This window comes from Erpetoichthys calabaricus, chromosome 2 (assembly GCF_900747795.2).
Source record: "Erpetoichthys calabaricus chromosome 2, fErpCal1.3, whole genome shotgun sequence".
Classification (NCBI taxonomy): Eukaryota; Metazoa; Chordata; class Cladistia; order Polypteriformes; family Polypteridae; genus Erpetoichthys; species Erpetoichthys calabaricus.
This window is the reverse complement of record NC_041395.2, coordinates 153799469-153818912: the sequence shown is the minus strand read 5'-3', so window position 1 is coordinate 153818912 and position 19444 is coordinate 153799469. Positions and strand designations below refer to the sequence as shown.

Genomic DNA, 19444 nt, shown 5'->3' with positions numbered 1-19444 from the left:
TTTGCAGATCAGTTCTACCTCTGTTTTCCATTGTCTTCCAATTACTACTACACATGATGTAAAATCTTTTTGACTTATATTTGTCAGTAGAAGGGATAATTGGGGAGTTCATTTTAAAACTGTTAGCACTACACCTGTACGATCTGGTGTTGCATTGTCTGTTTGTTGTCACTTTTAATTTTTGATCCTCTCTATCATGACCATTTACAATTCTTTAATTTTGTGCTTATTTTTACTTGCTGAAACATTTCTTTGCTCTTTTTTACACAGGCTTCATGTCATTACATTAGAAATGTGTTAATCTAGCTTAATGATTCTGTAGCAGTAAGCTGTTCCGAGTTGACATGCCTGATCCTCACAAAGGCCATGGGTAATAATCATACAATGTACAGTGGATCAAATTTTGTGCCAAAGTGTTTTTTTTTGGTCATATTAAACGTGTTCATTAAATATATATACAGCGGGGCCACACTATGTCAGTCCAAACAACAGTGTAGAGCCAAACACAGACATTTGGTAAGATTTGCTTCCTTGTGTTTTCTTTCTTTATTTCCGCCAGGTCCCTTCCTATGGCAGTAAAAGATTAAGTCTCCATCTATTTGTGTCGTTTTGAATATATAACAATATTAATATATATATATATATATATATATATATATATATATATATATATATATATATATATATATATATACAGTATATATATAAAAACAATAACAGCTGGCTTCTTTTTCATAGGTTGCATAGTTGTCAAGAGCAACTCAAAGTGGTAAATAGTAAATGTTACAACTGGTAGACAAATGGCTCAAGAACGTACATTTATATACACCCATGAAGGTGTAGTTCATACTGTATCTATATGAAAAAAATCTTTATGGAAATTGCTTCTTTATGGTAGTGTAATAGTTGTTTTACTTCTTAGGTTAAAACTGTGGCTGAATTGTGCTCTTGCATACAATGATCAACACAAGACTTCAAGGTATTTTGATGTTTTCTCCACTAAAGAACAAAACTTTTCAGTTTAAAATGAGCAGTGATCAGTGCCGGATTAACCAATAGGCACATGTAACATATGCTACGGGCCCCGCAATTTCGGGGGCCCCCAAATGGTGGACCCAATATTTAATGAAAAAGTGTAGCATTGAAAAACTGGTCTTTAAAAATATTATCTTTACGTTTTTAAACTGTAAATTTCTTACACAACAAAACTTTAAGGGCCCAACACATAAAATTCACATAAATATTATAAGATTCTTATTATAATCGAGAGTAAAATAATTATTTAGTCCGGTTTGAACTGTTCAGAATCTAAACTTCAGATGATGCAGACCAAAAGGGCCCCCAAATTTGAAATGTGCTGCGGGCCCCCAAAGCTCTTAATTTGGCCCTGGCAGTGATGTGTATATTCTAATGCATTTGCCATAACTCAGAATAGACCTTTACTTTATGATGATTGCTGTATCAGATACCTTTGACATCGTTCCGTTTTGTAATTTGTATCATGAAGACTGTGTGCCTACACCTGGCAGCATTTGGTTGCTAGGTGGTTACCAACCGTCAGAACTTTTAGTGATACCTTTTTCATTTTAAACCATTGCATAATTATTTTGGGTGTGTGTTTTGGGTCACTATTTTGTTGGTTGGGAGGAGGAGGGATACTTCTTTCCCTTTTTCAGTTCTCTTTCAGAGGGAAACCAGTTTTTACTTCTCTGTGTCCTGCCCTTTTCATCTTTCCATTCATCCTTACAAGACTGAAAGTCCCACTTTGCTATTCTTATACTTTACTATTAATGATGATGGTATTCAGTGTTTGATCGGATCCTTACATAATGTTTAGCATTTGGGCCAAAAATGTTTTAATTTATTTTTGTTCTACAAAACTTTCCTGCACTCTTCTGCAGTGTCCTCTTACTAAACCTTTGCAGGCAAAAATGTGAGTATTCCCTTACAGCTAAGATGTCTTTCGTGCTACGTGTGAAATCTCTTGAAAGTTTTGCATTAATGAACACCATCTTTAATTGAAAATGCTAACCTTTGTAATTCATCTTCACAGCTGGTATTGCTGCACCTTCCTTCAAAGTGGTCCATGTTGGCTGTTAACTAACTTTAAACAGTTGTATCAAGAAAAGCATAGCAGGAGTTTTAATTTTTCTCCCCTGTTTGGACAGTTAACTCTGAAGCCATTTATTCAGTGCTTTGAAATGATTTTATCTTCTTTCTTCGGGCTGTTTTTTCATCTAGATCTCGGACTTTCTTAAAATAGTTTTTGTATCTTTTAAAACAAGTCACTGGAACCTGGCAGGGTGACAGAGGGACATATTTATCCTCTCTGATTCATTTAAAGCAGGTGATCTGCTACCATCCTCATAAATTGTGTGACTTCACTAAGGCAGTATCGGAGCAAACATGGACGTGAAAGTACAAAATGGAAGAATTTTTTTAACCTGGTAGTTTTCATTATTATTTCAAGTAAACTGTTCAGCTTTTTTTAACACTTTTTTTATTTTAAATCTAAGATAATAAAATGTGAAAAATGTTGGGGTTGAATTCTTTTTCAAGGTGCAGACAGTGAGGAATTTGCAGGTTAGGCAGTTTGAATTTCATCTGACTTGTTCCTGCACCACTTCAGCTCTGTTTCACTTTTTTAACATTGCACCCCACATTTACAAGCTTAAGCCACTGTCTGTACTGTCAAAATGATCAAGCCTAAAAATGCTGTGATAGGTATGTAGAAATATACAAGTCAGTACTGTACATAGTTTATTACGGTATTAGCAACTTTATTTTACATAATACAAAGTTCTGCAAGCAAAAATAAATGGTTAGTGTTTGTAACTTGAATGGAGTTTTAGAAAATGTTAAAAGGCATGAACATAGACACATGCAGCACACACTATTTGTGCAAACAAAAGTAGAGAATAATCATGATTAGTGAACAATAATGAAAAATGAGCTTCATAGGCAAAGAGAAAGTGGCAACAATATTGTATTGGTAGTATTACTCACTAATCTATTTTCTTGATGGTATCAGTGATCATGAATACATAAATTTAATATCTGCCGTATTATTTGGGATATATTTGTAGATCTACTTAAAATTAGCAGCACATTTAGTTTTTTTGTTTTTCTTTTCAGTTTCATTGTATATTGTGCTATTTTCTAAGCCCACTTAATCCTGAGCAGGGTCATGGGGTCTGGTGCTTATCTCAGATAGCGTGGGGTGCAAGGCAGGAACAATCCCCTGAACTTCACAGCAAGTACTTCACAGTGTGAACAAACCCAACAGCCTCATTAACTCACTCAATATGGCCAATCCACTAAACCTGCATAACTTTGGATTGTAGGAGGACATCCTTAAAGAAACGGGGAAAACATGCAAACTCAATGCATGGAGGAGCCAGGAAGTGAACCTTGATCTTTTTACTGCAAGGCTACATTGCTAAAACTCTGCCGCTCAGTTTTATATTATAAAACATTTAATAGCAAAATACATTTTAGACATTTTCATAATTTTAGATGCTTTTGGAACTTTATAAATGTAGGATTTGGGATCCTTACTTGCATGTTGCCCTAATGTTGCATTATCAGGTAACAGTTAATTATTCACACATTATGACACATTATGAATGATTGCTGTGCCTTGACCAGACCTTACATATTCAGTGTAAGTTACCTTATGTTCAATGTTTTATAAATGCACCCAAAATTATGATTCTGCACAGTTCCATTACAAACTCCCATAGGCATTTATGTCTTTACAGGTCGACATGATGCAGTAAAACTAGAAACTGTTGGAGGCCATCTGTAGGGGTCCAGGGAATTGCCTGAAAGTGCAGAAGACCCAAAGATGGTGACTGGTATTGGCATACTGGACTCTTGTTGAATCAAGAGGAAAGATTAAATAAAGTCATTTGCAGCTGTGTGCTGAAGTAGCAAAACAAGAGAAAAAGGAACAATATAAAAGCAAAAATGAATACAATGAATCTACAACCAACATTTTTTCTTACATAAGCAGATAGGGAAAATAAAAATGGTTGCGGCAAATGCAGAAGGATGTACAGGAAAAATTGGTTTGGAGCAAGGGAAACAAAATAAACACACTGAAAATTACCCAGGTGACATGTATCATGTTGTCATTCCTTTGAACCAATTAGTAAAACCATTTTTGCACACCCCTTTAATGCCTTATTTGTTCAAAAGTATTTCTTTTGTATTTTACTTTTGTTGCTAGTAGACATGTAAAACTTTACTAATGTGGGAAAAAAGTGTTACCAAGTTATAATACTATTGAATTGCACGTTGTTTAGTTTACATCATCTTAGACTCTCAAAGGAGCAAGTAAACCTTTTATTTTCTTAATTTTCCCCTAGATTTAGGGTTAAAGATTCTACTGAAAATTATTCATTTTTGTCCTAAGTAGACTACAAACACTCACAGGTAGTCTGATTTATGGCAGTAAAGACAGCAATCCCAACTGAGGCTAAAACTTTTCCTCTTTAATTCTGTTTATGGAATTCTGGGGAAAAAGATAATTTTACACAGAACTGCTGTTCTTTTAATGTTATATTGCACAAAAGAGTGACCAGAGTGAAGAATCACATAACATGGCTGAATTGCAGTCAACAATTTCAAATTATTTTAATGAATTTGTCATTCTAAGAAGTGAATCAATCCAGATAGATGTGTTCAAAATAAAAATTAACTTACCAGAATTGACACATTGTAGTTAGAGAGCTTAGCAGCATTTACAGATGGACCACCGACAATACTGTGTCAGGGGTCTCTTTATGTTTGTTAACGTTAATGCACTCTGACCTAAACTTTAAAACACCATTAGGAGGGTGCACCTTAATATGTTTGTCCGTAAAGGCATGATATTCACACTAAGAGCTTTATGTCCTCTTCTTCAGCATAACTGATGTAGGCAGAAGATGAATTTATGAATAGCACTTTCTAACATAAAAAATTGTAAAAACTGTGTAAAAAGAAAAACATTCTAAGGATATAACTTATTTATAATTCAGCTGTAAAAATAATTTAAAGCGTGGAACAGATGAAAAAAGCACTATTTTCTGTTCTACCCTTGTGATATTTCTTTCAGTGATTTTGTACCAAAGTACAAAAATAGGTTGCAAAAAATATGCAGTATATATATATATATATATATATATATATATATATATAAAATGTGTGTGTGTGCTGGGAGGTGGGCATCAGTGCTCGTTTGTTTTCTGATTGCAGATGAATGGTCCTATAAAAAAGTCCTATGAATGGCTAATAATGATATCCGTTAGTTAGCTTTCAAAGGCAAATTAAGATACCAAGGTGTGCCAGTTAATTCATTTTGAACATATGGCATATCATTGAAAAGCTCAGATTTTCAGCTTTTACATGGAAATTGATGATTTTTATTATTTAATAAATACATTGAAGAATAAATGTGTTTGTTACAATACAGACTTTATCATTACATCACTGCAAGAAGACAAGAATAATGTGTCCATCTAATTAGTCATAATTAGACAGACATACACCCATCATCGAGATATCGATGTTTTCAGTATCAGGGGACCCTAAATTGTTGAGATCCGTCGAAAACTGGAGATCATAATTTTTTATTAATCTAAAGCTTCTTTAAAGATTTTTGTGCTTCTGGTATCCACTGAAACTTTTTGTGCAATTTTTTACTTAAAGATGTAATGAGTTAAATCACAGAACTTAAATTCTTGAAGAAACACCGGTAATAATTAGCAAACTGATGATGTTTTGTATTTGATTAAGACTTTCTGGGGAATTCCAGTTTAAGATTGCAGTCACATTAGTTTGGGCCATGTTCAGACCTAACTTGAAAAGCTCATATCCCAAAAACAACACAATGTTTACGTAATTCACGTGTTTCCAAATTAACGTAAGCTTTTTTGACTGTAGACTCCCTAACTCTTCATGAACATGTTTAATGTGACTATCCAAGCTGTTTAGAATGTCATCAATGAAGATACACATATAGTCAATAAGCTTCTGAAACGTCATTTATGAAGTTCTGCAGTACTGCTGGTGCTTTAGCTGGTCTGTCCAGTATGGATGTTGACAGCAGACTTACTTTCATCTCCTTCATTTATGCATATTAAATTGTATGCACTACATAAATCTTATTTGGTAAATGTTTAATTCTATTATCTTATTGTGTATTGATAAAATAAGGGGAGGGGATATAACTGCTATCAACGGTGGTCTTGTTGTAACCTCCTTAGTGTTATTTTTATCCCTGAGAAAACAAGCCAAAAGTGTTTTTTTCTTTTCAACAACAATGTTATTATGTGTAATAGAAACGTGTAAATACTAAAATATAATCCCAGTAGGAAAGATATGTCTAGTTCCCACTGCTATAGTGATGCAGATTTAGTATATGTGCTCTGGGTGATACAGTATGTTTTGAAACCATCGCCCATTGTTTGTGCATGACACGGTAGAATGTCACTGTCTGACCCCCACAATCCTAGATATTCCATCCCACAAGTTCAAGATGTACCCAGAGATGGCTCTGCACAGCATGTAGAACTTGATGCTGACTCAAGACCATTAGGGTGTGATGTACTGTAAGCACAACAGCCCTGTCTTGTAACCCACGAGACTTTCCTCGAGACGTATGTCATGATCAGGAACACACAGCTGCATATTTTTTGATGATCTCCTGTGATACTTCCCACTGTTTGTATGGTATCGGTGCTGAGTGATTGGCTTCATGGTAGTCATCGTTTTTAGTGAAATGCAGGTATTTCATGAGTGAAGTCATAACTTCACCAAAAATGGGCGTCTGCAACAAGTAGGTTGTGAACCAGTACCATATCTGGCCTGCTTTACCCTCAATACTCTGCAGTATCAGGAGACCAAAAACTCCCGCATGTCATCTTCAGGGACAGGCATACAACATCTGTGACAAGTAGATGGTTTACTGTGGCGTTTCCTACACTGCTCAGCATAGCGGTTTGTTTCAACATCAATTTTCTTCACCAATGAGAAATTGTAAATAGTCCAGATAATCCTGATCATCAGACATCTTAAGACCAGGGTTCCCCTTTAATAGGCAATTAGGAGGTGCACGATTGTCAGCAGTAGTATGAAGTTTACACCAAATACTGATACAACTGAAATTTAGGAGGTTGGAGACTACCGGTTTCACTGTCCATCATGTCAGCGTCTGATGACCAATTCACATTGTCCTCATTATTACTTGATTCAAGCAATGGTTTGGTTTCAGTTTATTCTAAAACTGGATTTACAGCTTTTTGTTTGCTATTGTGTTTTTGGCTGAAAGCTTTGCACCAATCATGAATATTGATGAGTTTTTATAAACTGGCAGAAAGTATAGAAATACTCCTGATTTTTTGCAGCATGATGTTATTTCATCACGAGATGCCAGTAGAACACTGTGCTGAGAGTCCTTTGGGCTTAACACGTCACGCCTTGACTCAGCCATAGTCGTATTTACATAGCGCTCCGAGTCTGAGTCGCGGTTGGAGTTACTGCCAGGGAGGTTCATTCCCTGTAATCTTTTCAAGGATTCCGACCTTCGTCATTCTTTTTGACAAAGAAAACACCTGCTCCTAGAGGTGCTGGACAATTTAAAAATTTTCTTGAATATTTTAGACCAGGGCTTGATGTTTTGGATGGAAGAGAGTATACATTTTCCTTGTAGGCAAAGTTGTACCTTGTAATAAGTCATATTCCCAAGGAAGTGCAAGTTCTTTTTATGAACTACAGCTTGAAAAATAACAGGATTTCAATAAGTTCATAATAGTGGGAGAATTATGGACATGAAACAACAGTTTTTACTTCTTTGTTTTATTTCTTTTGCCCACCATTCAATAACGGGGTTGTATTTCTCTAAACAAATACTGCCCAGAATAACCAAAGGGAGCCCACTACTTTTTATAAACAATGTTATTTGTTCTCCATGTAGTGCATCGGCTTGAACTGTGATAGGAGGTGTTGTACATTCTAAGCTAACTGTTCCTAAACAGAGAATTTGTGTCTGATTCACGGGAAGAAGCATAATGTGTTAGCGACCTGGGGCTGCTGAAGTTCATAAATACTGGAGCCTAATTCAAATGTAACCTGCAATTGTTGTTTCTGTTTATCCCCCAATTTAGGGCAAGTACAAAAGAAAAGACCCCCAAATTAAAACTACAACCTGCCCTTAGATATCTGTCATAGTCTTCAGAGCTCACTTTGTTTTGTTCTTTACAATTAATGATTATTTTCCACTCTTTAATTTGCCAAGCACTTTTTTGCTATCACTGAATTTTCCATAACATACCACAATTTAACGTTGCCTAATTGAGTTTTCAAATTCTGCTCTTCAGTGCGAGTAAAGTTTCCATCTTGGCATCCATTTTTAATTGTTCGAAATTTTGCACTGTCAGAATTACGGTCAACGGTTCAGAGCAACTGTTCAAGAACCAATACCTAAATTTAAGAATGCATGTTAAGGTTTGAATATGCAGAATCTTGGGAAAAAAAAAAAAAAACATGCCAGCTTACAACTCGTTGCACCAATGATGTCACGTGATGCATCTTCTAGGACATTCTGCCAGCAAGCCATCGTTGCATCATAGCAATGGGCACTACAGAATGGCGGCGTGGAAACTTACAAAACATAGTGATACATGTATAATGTTTAAATCAAAAGATTCCAAGAAAACACTTTTATTTTTGGAATCTTTGGTATTCAAAACATCTAGAATTATGAAATGCAGATGATAATGTATAGACGTCAAATAGTCTAACAATCCGTAACAGCAGCAAACACTCCGCTGGCCACTCATCCGGTCTGACAGAGTGAAGTTCTGTTTTGAGCACGTGTGTTGCCATGTCGGACCCTATGATTGGGCCATGCGAGTATACTGAGCCTCCGAATGAGTGACGCACACAGGTAGGTGTCCACCTCCGCCTGCTTTGGTAATTCTTTGATGCATAAGCATATCAGTAAGTCCTGGGCCACTTGACTGGAAGTTTCTTTATACTTTTGTGACTCCTCGGACAAGTTGTTGTACTCTTTTCTCCTGCCGGGTCTTTATTTGAGACTTCTCAAATTGTAATTGATAGGTTGGTAGGTAGATGATGAACAAACAAATTTTATTTGTCCTAAGAAGAAATGCAGCAATTGCAGAAGTTTTGGAAATGTAGAAATATTATAACAGCACCCCCCCATTCCCCATTCCCCCCACAAAAACGTCAGAGAGCAGTCCCAGTGAGGCGTTATAAAGGTGTATTAGAGCCTGATGGTATAAAGTAGCGTTTCTTCACACGCTTCTGCTGAGTAATTCGTTGGCTGAAAGTCCTCAGTGTTAGTGTGTCAAGGAGATGATGTGCAGAATTGTTCATAATGGCACTCAGGAAGCAGCACAGACTGCTCGGCTATAGTCCGCTCAGAGTCATCGACTACTGCTGGCCAGGCACGGCTGGAGTGAGGCAAGTCATTTGCAAGTTAACGCCGAGAATTCCGTAAATAATCAATGATTAAATCCATTTGAAACAATGTCTGGGTTTCTCCATCCATGTATGATTTTAGTGAAAGAGTAATTCGTGATGACATCCCAGCAGTGAGTTTTATGTGGCGTGGACATGGCAATCACTTGCTGCAGTTCACCTTAGCTATGGTCACCGGCACATTAGCAAAAGATCTGACGTCTGCACAGATGGAGTTCTGAGTGTGCTGGCCTGCTATCTGAAGCCCCTTCAGCCAGTTTATGCCACAACACGCAAGGGCATTTAGGAGCAGCAGTACGGTCAAGGAGCCTTTGTGCAGTTTGAAACGTTTTACTGTCTTCACAGGAGACCTCAAAGCAAGTGTGGGTGCTGAGGGTCTCGGATAGTTTCATGAGACCAAACAGGGGAACACGTGACCGAGTCCTTCTCAGTGCTTTTTCTGCAGCACATCTTGAAAATCTTACAGGCATCCCAGCTCTCATCTGTGGGCTTGTCACAAAGTGACTGGAAGGACCGAGGCCCACAGCAGCTCTCAGACTGTAGGCCTTTGTGTCTGCCGACGCTCGCGTGTAATCATTTGATTCGGAGGCCCTTTGTGATTTTAATGATGCCGTTGTGGCCAGCGCTGTTAATTAGTGGTAGATCATCAGCGAGGGCTCTGCTTAACCCTTTACTGTCAAAGCCTTTTTACTGCACTGGCCTCATTTTGGCAGTTTGTGTCTGATGAGATGAAACAGCTTGTTGTGGGACTCGGCTTGAACAAATGAAATTCAGCAAGTTTAAACGGAGATCTTTAGAAGCCCAGGGCTTGGGAATAAAGGGCTGCTGCGTCATGAATCTGGTGGCCATGGTTTCCATCTCACAAGTGGTTGTTGCCTGTGTCTACAGGAACCCCCCCTTACCCCCCACCCATGTCTACAGTGGATCCTGTAGGCAGCCATGAAGTTCAGTCTGTGCATCTCTATGTGTGATCCAAAAGCTTCTTACTGTAGATGTTATTTAGACATGCACCATAGAGATTGTGTTTCTGCTAATTATTAATATGAACCAACAATTCTTGCTTTTTGTTTTCACTCTTATGCTGTATCAGTCTATGAGATAGCTCTGCCAGGAGAAATGTCAAGAAAGTTCTTTGTTACCAGATAGTTTTCTAGCACTGTGGCTGGCAAAACCCTTTGTTAATCACAGACTGAATTATTGTGCCAACACTTTATTATCTTAAATTTAGGACCCTGGCATTGACACCTCACAATCGTTGTACCCCAGATATACTGGAGCACCACCACTATTGACCTGCTCAGCCCTGGGAGTTTTGAATGGTGGCCCCAAGTCTGCATTCTCTGAGGACACAGGGATAGATAGATAAGGGTTGGAACACCAGAAACACCTGGGCTGAAAGTTATTCTCTTGTGTTGTCACTGAGTCTTCTAATTGTTGTTTTGTTGTCATTGTAGCTTTGAGGTGGCACTGTAAGCCCAATGACATTTCCCAAACACTGAACTGGAGCCACTTCTGGACCTGATGCTTGTCACCGAGTCCTGCCACTGCCACCGGACCACATGCACCCGAGAAGGTGAGGTTCACGCCATTCCATGGTTTCATTTTTAGATGTGTATTAGAAAACGTTATGTTGCGTATTGAGCGAATGTTTTGACATCAAAGTTCAACTCAACCATCATGGGGTTAAAGGTCATTAAGAAAATAAGGTGTGTGGTGTAGTAATATGGCTACTCCTGGCCGATTTAGAGAGTAAGGCCGTTTCCTCCTCCTCCTTCTTCTTTTTCTACCACACTGTGTGTTGGGTCCTATAACATGAAAGACAAAGAGCAGCACAAATAAATGATGACTTACAGGCACTTTCTGATTCTGCCAGGCAAAGCTGGCCACTTTTGTGACGGAAGGAGGCCCAGACGGGACAGTCGGCTTGTGGCAGTGGAGGCCGAGTGGTTGTCAGAAGAATAACAAGCTGAGCCCAGCCACACGTTTCTAAAGACAAGTTGCAAAAAGTCAATTTGCAGAAAAACCGCCGTTGGGTCTTCTCTCATTGTCGAGTTATTCTTAGTACACGTAGCAAATGTGGGCCGCCAGGAGCATCAGGTTGGGAGCCTGTGTGTGTGCCGATAGTTTAGATGTTGTCTAGAATGCTCCTGTGAGAGTTTATTGTCATACGTATTTGGTATTTTTATATATGCACATACACAGTTCCTTTGTGTTTAATTCAGCCTCTGTAGTCGCACGGTTAACACAAAGGAGTTGCTTTTTACTGACATGGTCCCTGGACCGGTCACACGACATGCGCTCTCTTTACTGGTCTTGACACATCTTAGTTACGTTTCTTGTGTTGAAAAATTAGCGCGGATAAATCGTCGTATTGCTCACTACTGAAAATGAGGAATTTCTTTGTCTTTTCTCCTGCTTTGCTAGAGAGATGGTTGGATGATCTGGCTCAGTCATTTGCTTTTCCTTACTCTATTAATAATCACCTGTTTTGTAAGATTGAGAAAAAGTTAAACTTGTATTGTCAGTTCCTGCCTATAACTGCTAGTTGCCGCCAGTGGTGCACACTTCACCTTTCAATCCAGCCAGCCAGCCTCACCCACAGCCCACCAGGACACGTCCATGGCCAGCGTTCTTCCATGTTCTGTTTTTTTGTACTTAACAGCTGACTGGATTGTTTGGACCAAGTAGCACTTTGTTCTGTCATGTCAGTCAGCAAACACACAACCCTGCACAGAAAATAATTGACTTTCGCAATTCTGCGGTTTAGTACGGATCAAGTCAACTTCACCAAAGATTCTTTTCATGTCAATGTCCATATTTAATAGTCCAAGATGTGGGAATTGTCAGCAAAAGTCTGAATAGCCAGAGTCTTGGACAAAGAACAGCATGAGACAAATCCCCGAGTTAATGGGGTCGCTTGGCGCACCTTCCAGGATGCTGCTGTTGAAGATGGGAATCATAAACAGTCAATCAAAAAAGAGCTCAACATTTAATTTCAAAATGTGACAATTGCAGTTAGGACTTGGTAATGCTTATTCTGCAGTCCGTGACAAACTTTGACACCTAACAGTAAAAGGTCAACTCCAAAGTAGGAGTTTCTCCAGCAGTAAAGACTGAAGGTTGTCATCCACATTCGAGGGACTGGGATCTCAAACCAGAGGCCACCTTATTCACGCTCTGTGACAGCTCTCTGCAGAAACATCAGTCGTCCCAGCGCACCTTTCTCGCAGTTTCTTCCACAATGGCTGCTTTGCTCTTTCTCGCGTGCTGCGGTAATCTAATATGGTATTGACAGGGAATTGCCATTTCTGGCTGCTGTTTCAGTATAAAATATCCTGACAAATACAACTCGCACATTTTCATTTTTAGGTCACTTTTGCGTTTCTGAACATCAGTTAGTCAGTCATTTGGTAATGGAGGTGGCCATTATGTGCTAACACATGTATTGTGATGAATGCTGGACATTGCTGTAAGTCCAAGTGCCCTTTGCACATGTAAATGTCTCTAAAATGGCTATTTTTCATTTAGCGCCTCATTGAAACCTCACACATGGCGCGCCACTCTGTGTTGATGTCCATCACACTGCGTCAAACTGAGAGGTGTAGCTGAGAACGCTGTCCCCTATCATACAATAAATAAACACAGCAGGTGATTCAAACTCTCTTCTTACTCCTTGCCCACCTTCTCCTGCCTGCAGCAGACCTAAATTGAGCCCACGTCACAAAGAATCAAAGCAGGACCCCTGAGAGTGCAGACCTGCAGAAGAAAGGCCTTGAGCGTTCAGGTGCCATTCAGCCTTCTCACTTCACAGGCCGCCATGCATCGGCGCATTGTAACAAGTGACCCGCTAACAGCTAAAGGGCGAGTCCGTAAGTTGAAGAAATAATTTCAATATGTCTAATAGGAATACTTTTTAAAATGTGAGTGAAACAGAACAGGTAATATATTTTCTTTTTAAATAAACTGATTCTGCCACTGTAAGAATTGATGAGCAGATGGAGGTTCAAGCGCATGAGGCACCCAAACAGCTACACCAGTTTAAAAACAAGCCAATCCCAGTGACGCCATGTCGCTCCATTGAGGAGGGCGGGAGTGACATCCATCAAGACAACTGACATCAGAGAGACGACCCTTCATTGTTCAGCTGCACTGCTCCTTCTTTGGTTGACACCATCAATCTTGAGGACATGCAGCCAATGAGGTAACCGTGAATGTCCAAGAAGTTAAAGAGCCCGACTGAGGGTCCTGCGCAGGTCTTCCTCCAAATCACCATCACTTTCTCATCTTCCGCTCAGTTCTGAGAGTGGGTGATGAAGCCGCTGAGATGCCATGGCCAGTCTCAACCTGTCAAAATCCAGGTTTATCCTTGAGATGCTTTGGGACCCCCCCTCTGAATGACATGTTGCTCTCCAATGGGCAGAATCAGTAAGCTTTGCACCTCTCAAGGTACGCATTTGCTAAATTGCTCATCCTAAATAAAGATTATTTTGTAATGCTACTCTCTAGCCACTTGGTCAAATCATCACGGTGGCCTTCTCAAGGAAACAAATGGACAGTGATAGCTTAAAATCATTTTATTTTTAAGATACTCCTCCCACTCCCCCCATACAGGACTTAAGGCATCTGCATATACGTTGACATTTTGCAGAGGTTAGTTAGCTATTAAAATCACGGAAACGTTTCAGGTGCCACTGTATCCCTTACATGTTCTGATATTGTGATATATGACAGTTAAACCAGTGTTCATCCATTAAATATGTACAAAGAAACGGCACACAAAAGCAACACTCACTGGGGATATAATTCACATCACAACAGGAGAAAGGACCATAATACTCAATTCAATGGCTGACTTAACAGATATATTTACATGTTCCTACCATGGCACGATGTCTTAATACGCTCATGTACAGGTTAGACGGGGACGGAGGAAGGCAAGGAGGGTCTGAATTGGTCAGGGAAACCGAGGGCAAGGCAGGCAGGCAGCAACACATTAGGGGGTTGAAAACTAAGACCTGGAAGCACCTCTTCATGCTACCATCACTGCCACCCAGCTCTAACCCCGCTTTCCAAAAGTGGTCTCATGTCCTAGAATGGCAGGTCCAGCTGATTGAAAATTAACACCACCACAATACTGGCATCTTGCAGACGTCCCGTTGCTGCTATTCAGTGACCTTGACCTGGAAGGCTACCCGACCCAGGAACTTGTCCCGGTCATCGTTGTTCAGCAGGTTGGACCCTTCGATCTTGCACTCCACGGACAGCTTCTTATTGAAATCAGAACTGTTGAGCAACAGTTTAACAGCCACCAGGGGCTGCACATAGCCCTCCTGTCACAAAACACACAAGAGGACGTGTTAGGTACATGAAGATGAGCGAGAGGGACGACACGGTCAAACAACATTCATCCCCACCTGGACCCTGCACACAGTCGGATTTGAAATTCCTAAAGCCCACCCGAAGGGAACTCGACCCTAGTTGTGAAATTCATTTCATTCACTTTTTTTGTGAATGCCATGCTGGAATTTCAAGACATTAACTACTCAGTGTGAACACAAAGAAAGCATTTGTGAAGCATGGACGCTTTACTGTTTGTTTTTTTTCTTCGCCTTATAAATGGAACCTCAAGTTGGTTTAATTTGGACTTGTATTTGCCATTCACATTTAGGAATGTCACTATTTTATCTGGGCGACGTGGTGGCACAGTGGTAGCACTGCTGCCATGTCCTGAGTCCTCCCAGCTTCGAGTCTGCATGTTCTACCTATGTGACCGTGGGTTTACTCCCACACTCCAAAGACTTGCAGGTTGGGTGACTTGGCGATCCTAAATTGGTACCCTGTCCGGGGTTTGTTCCAGCCTTGTGCCCTATGCTAGCTGGGACTGGCTCCAGCAGACCCCCGTGACCCTGTTCAGGACTAAGCGCACTAGACAGTGACCGACTATTTCACCTATGAAATCCTCCGCCAGTTTTACAGGATGTGTTACTCATGTGAGAGGGAGCTGGTGGGATTTTAGAGCTGCTCAAGCCGCCTTGTTCCTTGATGGTAAGAAGTGAACAGACAGTCCGAGCCAGTCTGGTTAGCCGAGGGGTACGCTGAGCGGCATATTGTTCAGCAGCCATTATTAAACAGGACACATTTACACAAATGGTAAACCTGTGAGTGGTGGAGGCCAATGTTTGTGCTTCAGATTTTTCCTACTACAATTCCTTGACAGTTCCATGTTATTTTTGGAGGAAAAAAACAATTTATATATATATATATATATATCAGCACGGTGGCGCAGTGGGTAGCCCTGCTGCCTCACAGTTGGGAGACCTGGGGACCCGGGTTCGCTTCCCAGGTCCTCCCTGCGTGGAGTTTGCATGTTCTCCCCGTGTCTGCGTGGGTTTCCTCCCACAGTCCAAAGACATGCAGGTTAGTTGGATTGGCTATTCTAAATTGGCCCTAGTGTGTGCTTGGTGTGTGGGTGTGTTTGTGTGTGCCCTGCGGTGGGTTGGCACCCTGCCCGGGATTGGTTCCTGCCTTGTGCCCTGTGTTGGCTGGGATTGGCTCCAGCAGACCCCCGTGACCCTGTGTTCGGATTCAGCGGGTTGGACAATAGATGGATGGAGATTACATATATATATATATATATATATATATATATATACATACATACATACAATACATAAAGGGCAGTGTTCTGCAACAGTCAACAATTAGATCCCTTGTATATGGGCACGTATGTGGCTGGGCTACCTTTAATAAAAATGTCATTATTTTGATTTCTTTTACGTGGCCAAGATTTCTTTAGATTCTTATAAAACACTGGAACTATAAGTGAAGTAATAGTGCATTTCTATTCAGGATCAAAAAGTACTGTTTATGTACAATAAGCACATCATAAAAATTAAAGCGAATGATCATTTTTCAGCCTACTTTTAAACACTAGAATTACCAGAGCCAACGAAAAAACTCGTAAATCTGGCCCACCTTAAATCCCTTCGCACTTCTCCGTCAGCATCTTTTATCTTCTAAATATGTCGATAAGCCCAAGCAGCCTGCTATACCTTCCTCCCCACCGCCTCAGAATGGGCAAGAAGTTCTCCCAGTTCCTGCCTTGATTGATTATCTGGGAGTGAGCTACCCAGAATTGTAAGGGGAACTAATTTGATGTGTGTTTTGTGTCTACAACAATCTATGTAAACACACCATTAAAACAAACATTTTTCATGTTTTAGTAATAAAGAACAAAATGTAGACATGAACTGTATAATGTGTGAAGGCTGATGGCCAAATATCAAATAAACACTTTCACAAAAGGTGCAAGTAAAATACGCCAGCTTCTGTGGTGTAGCGGTAAGATCCGCTGACTTACAGTGCATCCGGAAAGTATTCACAGCGCATCCCTTTTTCCACATTGTGTTATGTTACAGCCTTATTCCAGTTTTTTTATTTCTAATAAATTTGCAAAAACCTCAAGTAAACTTTTTTCACATTGTCATTATGGGGTGTTGTGTGTAGAATTCTGAGGAAAAAAATGAATTTAATCCATTTTGGAATAAGGCTGTAACATAACAAAATGTGGAAAAAGTGATGCGCTGTGAATACTTTCCGGATGCACTGTATAATCCGGAGGTCGTGAGCTCGTAACCGGCTCCCCGGCAAATTTACTGTTTTGAGTAGTGAGCTGCTCTTATTGTTAATATTATACAATAAAAACATACATTTCATTTGTGTCTGTAACAGCCACTGCAAATTTATAGTACTTGTAAAAGTTAGCGTTTTTTTTCACGACCTCCGGATTATAAGTCAGCGGATCTTACCGCTACACCAGAGAAGCTGGCGTATTTTACTTGAACCTTTTGTGAAAGTGTTCATTTGATATTTGGCCATCAGCCTTCACATTATACAGTTCATGTCTACATTTTGTTATTTATTACTAAAACATGAAAAATGTTTGTTTTAATGGTGTGTTTACATAGATTGTTGTAGACACAAAACACACATCAACTTATTTCCCCATACAATTCTAGGTAGCTCACTCCCAGATAATCAATCAAGGCAGGAACTGGGAGAACTTCTTGCCCGTTCTGAGGCGGTGGGGAGGAAGGTATAGCAGGCTGCTTGGGCTTATCGACATATTTAGAAGATAAAAACGCTGACGGAGAAGTGCGAAGGGATTTAAGGTGGGCCGGATTTACGAGTTTTTTCGTTGGCTCTGGTAATTCTAGTGTTAAACACCTTTGACTAAAAAATACGTACTGTAATTGTATAAACAATAAGTACAATATTAAAAACATTACATTATGTCTTTGTAAATTATATCAAGCTGCATATTTTATACATTATGAATAAAAAATTAAAAACACAATTATTCTAAAATCCTCTTGTGGTTTTATGTTGCCATCTGTTTTTAATTTATTTTATTGTGTATCCAAATCAATACAAATAACGTTAAAAACGCCTGCCTACATGCCTGCCTGTCTGTCTGTCCAGGCATTGCTCGAGAGCGGCTCAGCTGATGTCCCTCAAGTTTGGTTATTTATATCGGTCTTGGTCAGGCTGGCTGCTGCTGTTTTGTTTCTTTCTGTCGCCAGTCTACTGAGGTCAGATCAGGAGGGCTTATTATCAATAAGGACGTCTACAAAAACAACAAATCACTTGGAAATCTTTGTCCTAATGAAGCCTCCATAGCTGATGCCCCGGAAGTGACAGATGGAAATTCAGACCCACCCTGGAATAGCAGTGATACGAGTGCCAAGGAGGAGAAATGCACACACTGCTCAGTGCAGCACCATCACATTTGTTAGTGAAGTAAAAGAAGAAATACTTAAATAAGTTTATGAGTACATTAATACCCAAAAACATATTCAAAGTACTGTGACGATAAATAAATAAAAACACTATGATAAGTGAGCATAGGTAATTCATTTGTTTGCATATTTATTTACAGAATGTGTTTGTTTATTTAATTTTGTAGTAAATATTCTCTCAGGTTAGTGAGCAGCAGTTTCAGAAATGAAGTTGCTAACTCTGCACAGGCAGCAATGCTACCCGCCACACTGTTTATTATTTAGTAGGACAAGCAACAAACCCCTTTTCATTTTACTGTAAGGCATCTGATCTCTTATGTAAAGCAGACCGTGTAGGGGGGATTGTCTGCTGTGTAAATCTGCTCCACTCGGCCTACTGCAGCTCTGCCAAATTAGTCACAGACCCCCCATTTGGACTGGCTGTATTACTTCATGAAACTTAGTTTGTGCCCCCACCTACAAAGTGCCAGGTACCCATGCCAGTACCAAATAACTCTCCCCTGAGATTGCCTGCCACCCTCACAAATGGCCAACACACCCAACTGCATTTAACTGCAGTACTAACTGGACTGTCAAACGGAAGACACAGCACAAAGTGACGTATGTATGCCCATAAGACATTCCATTTGCATTTTTTTTTTTTTGTTTTTTTTTTTTTTACAATTGTCATATTCTTGTGCATGTTGAAGCATTTATATTTTCTTTATTTTGTGGCTCCAAAGGTGCTTGTTGTTGTTTCATTTTGTTCTATGCTTCTTATTTAAAAAGCCAGTCATATATCCCTTATAGCAACATATCTCTGATCTGTTCAAAATAAATTCCCAATCCTGGTCCATTAAAAACATACAAAGGTTTTCAGTTTTTAAAAGAGGCAAAAAGGTGACAACTTACATGAGCTAATTTTCCATAGTAAGGAAAATACATGGAATCAAATGTTGCATTCTCTGGAAAATAGTTCACACTCAGCTTATCATCTTTCTGCAGAGAAAATGACAAAGACAGTCACACTATTAATTAAAAGTCTCCACAATAGGAATTCTGGTGCCAGATCGATGTCTTTTTCAATTACGGTTAAGGAGATAATATGAAGTAAAATGCTTAACATAAACAGAAAGTTCAACATTTTGTATCATTTGTAATGTTAAAAGGTGGTGCGA

At 39.5% G+C, this 19444-nt stretch overlaps 1 protein-coding gene across 1 annotated transcript in view; it reads right to left on the bottom strand.

Annotated features, from left to right (window-relative positions):
* Positions 1-14048: 14048 nt before the first annotated feature.
* Positions 14049-19444, bottom strand: part of atp1b3a (ATPase Na+/K+ transporting subunit beta 3a) — a 78609-nt gene continuing 73213 nt past the window's right edge. Inside the window, 2 exon segments of the mRNA XM_028794671.2 lie at positions 14049-14819; positions 19179-19265. Coding sequence (XP_028650504.2) covers positions 14652-14819; positions 19179-19265 — 255 coding nt within the window. The 3' untranslated portion in view covers positions 14049-14651.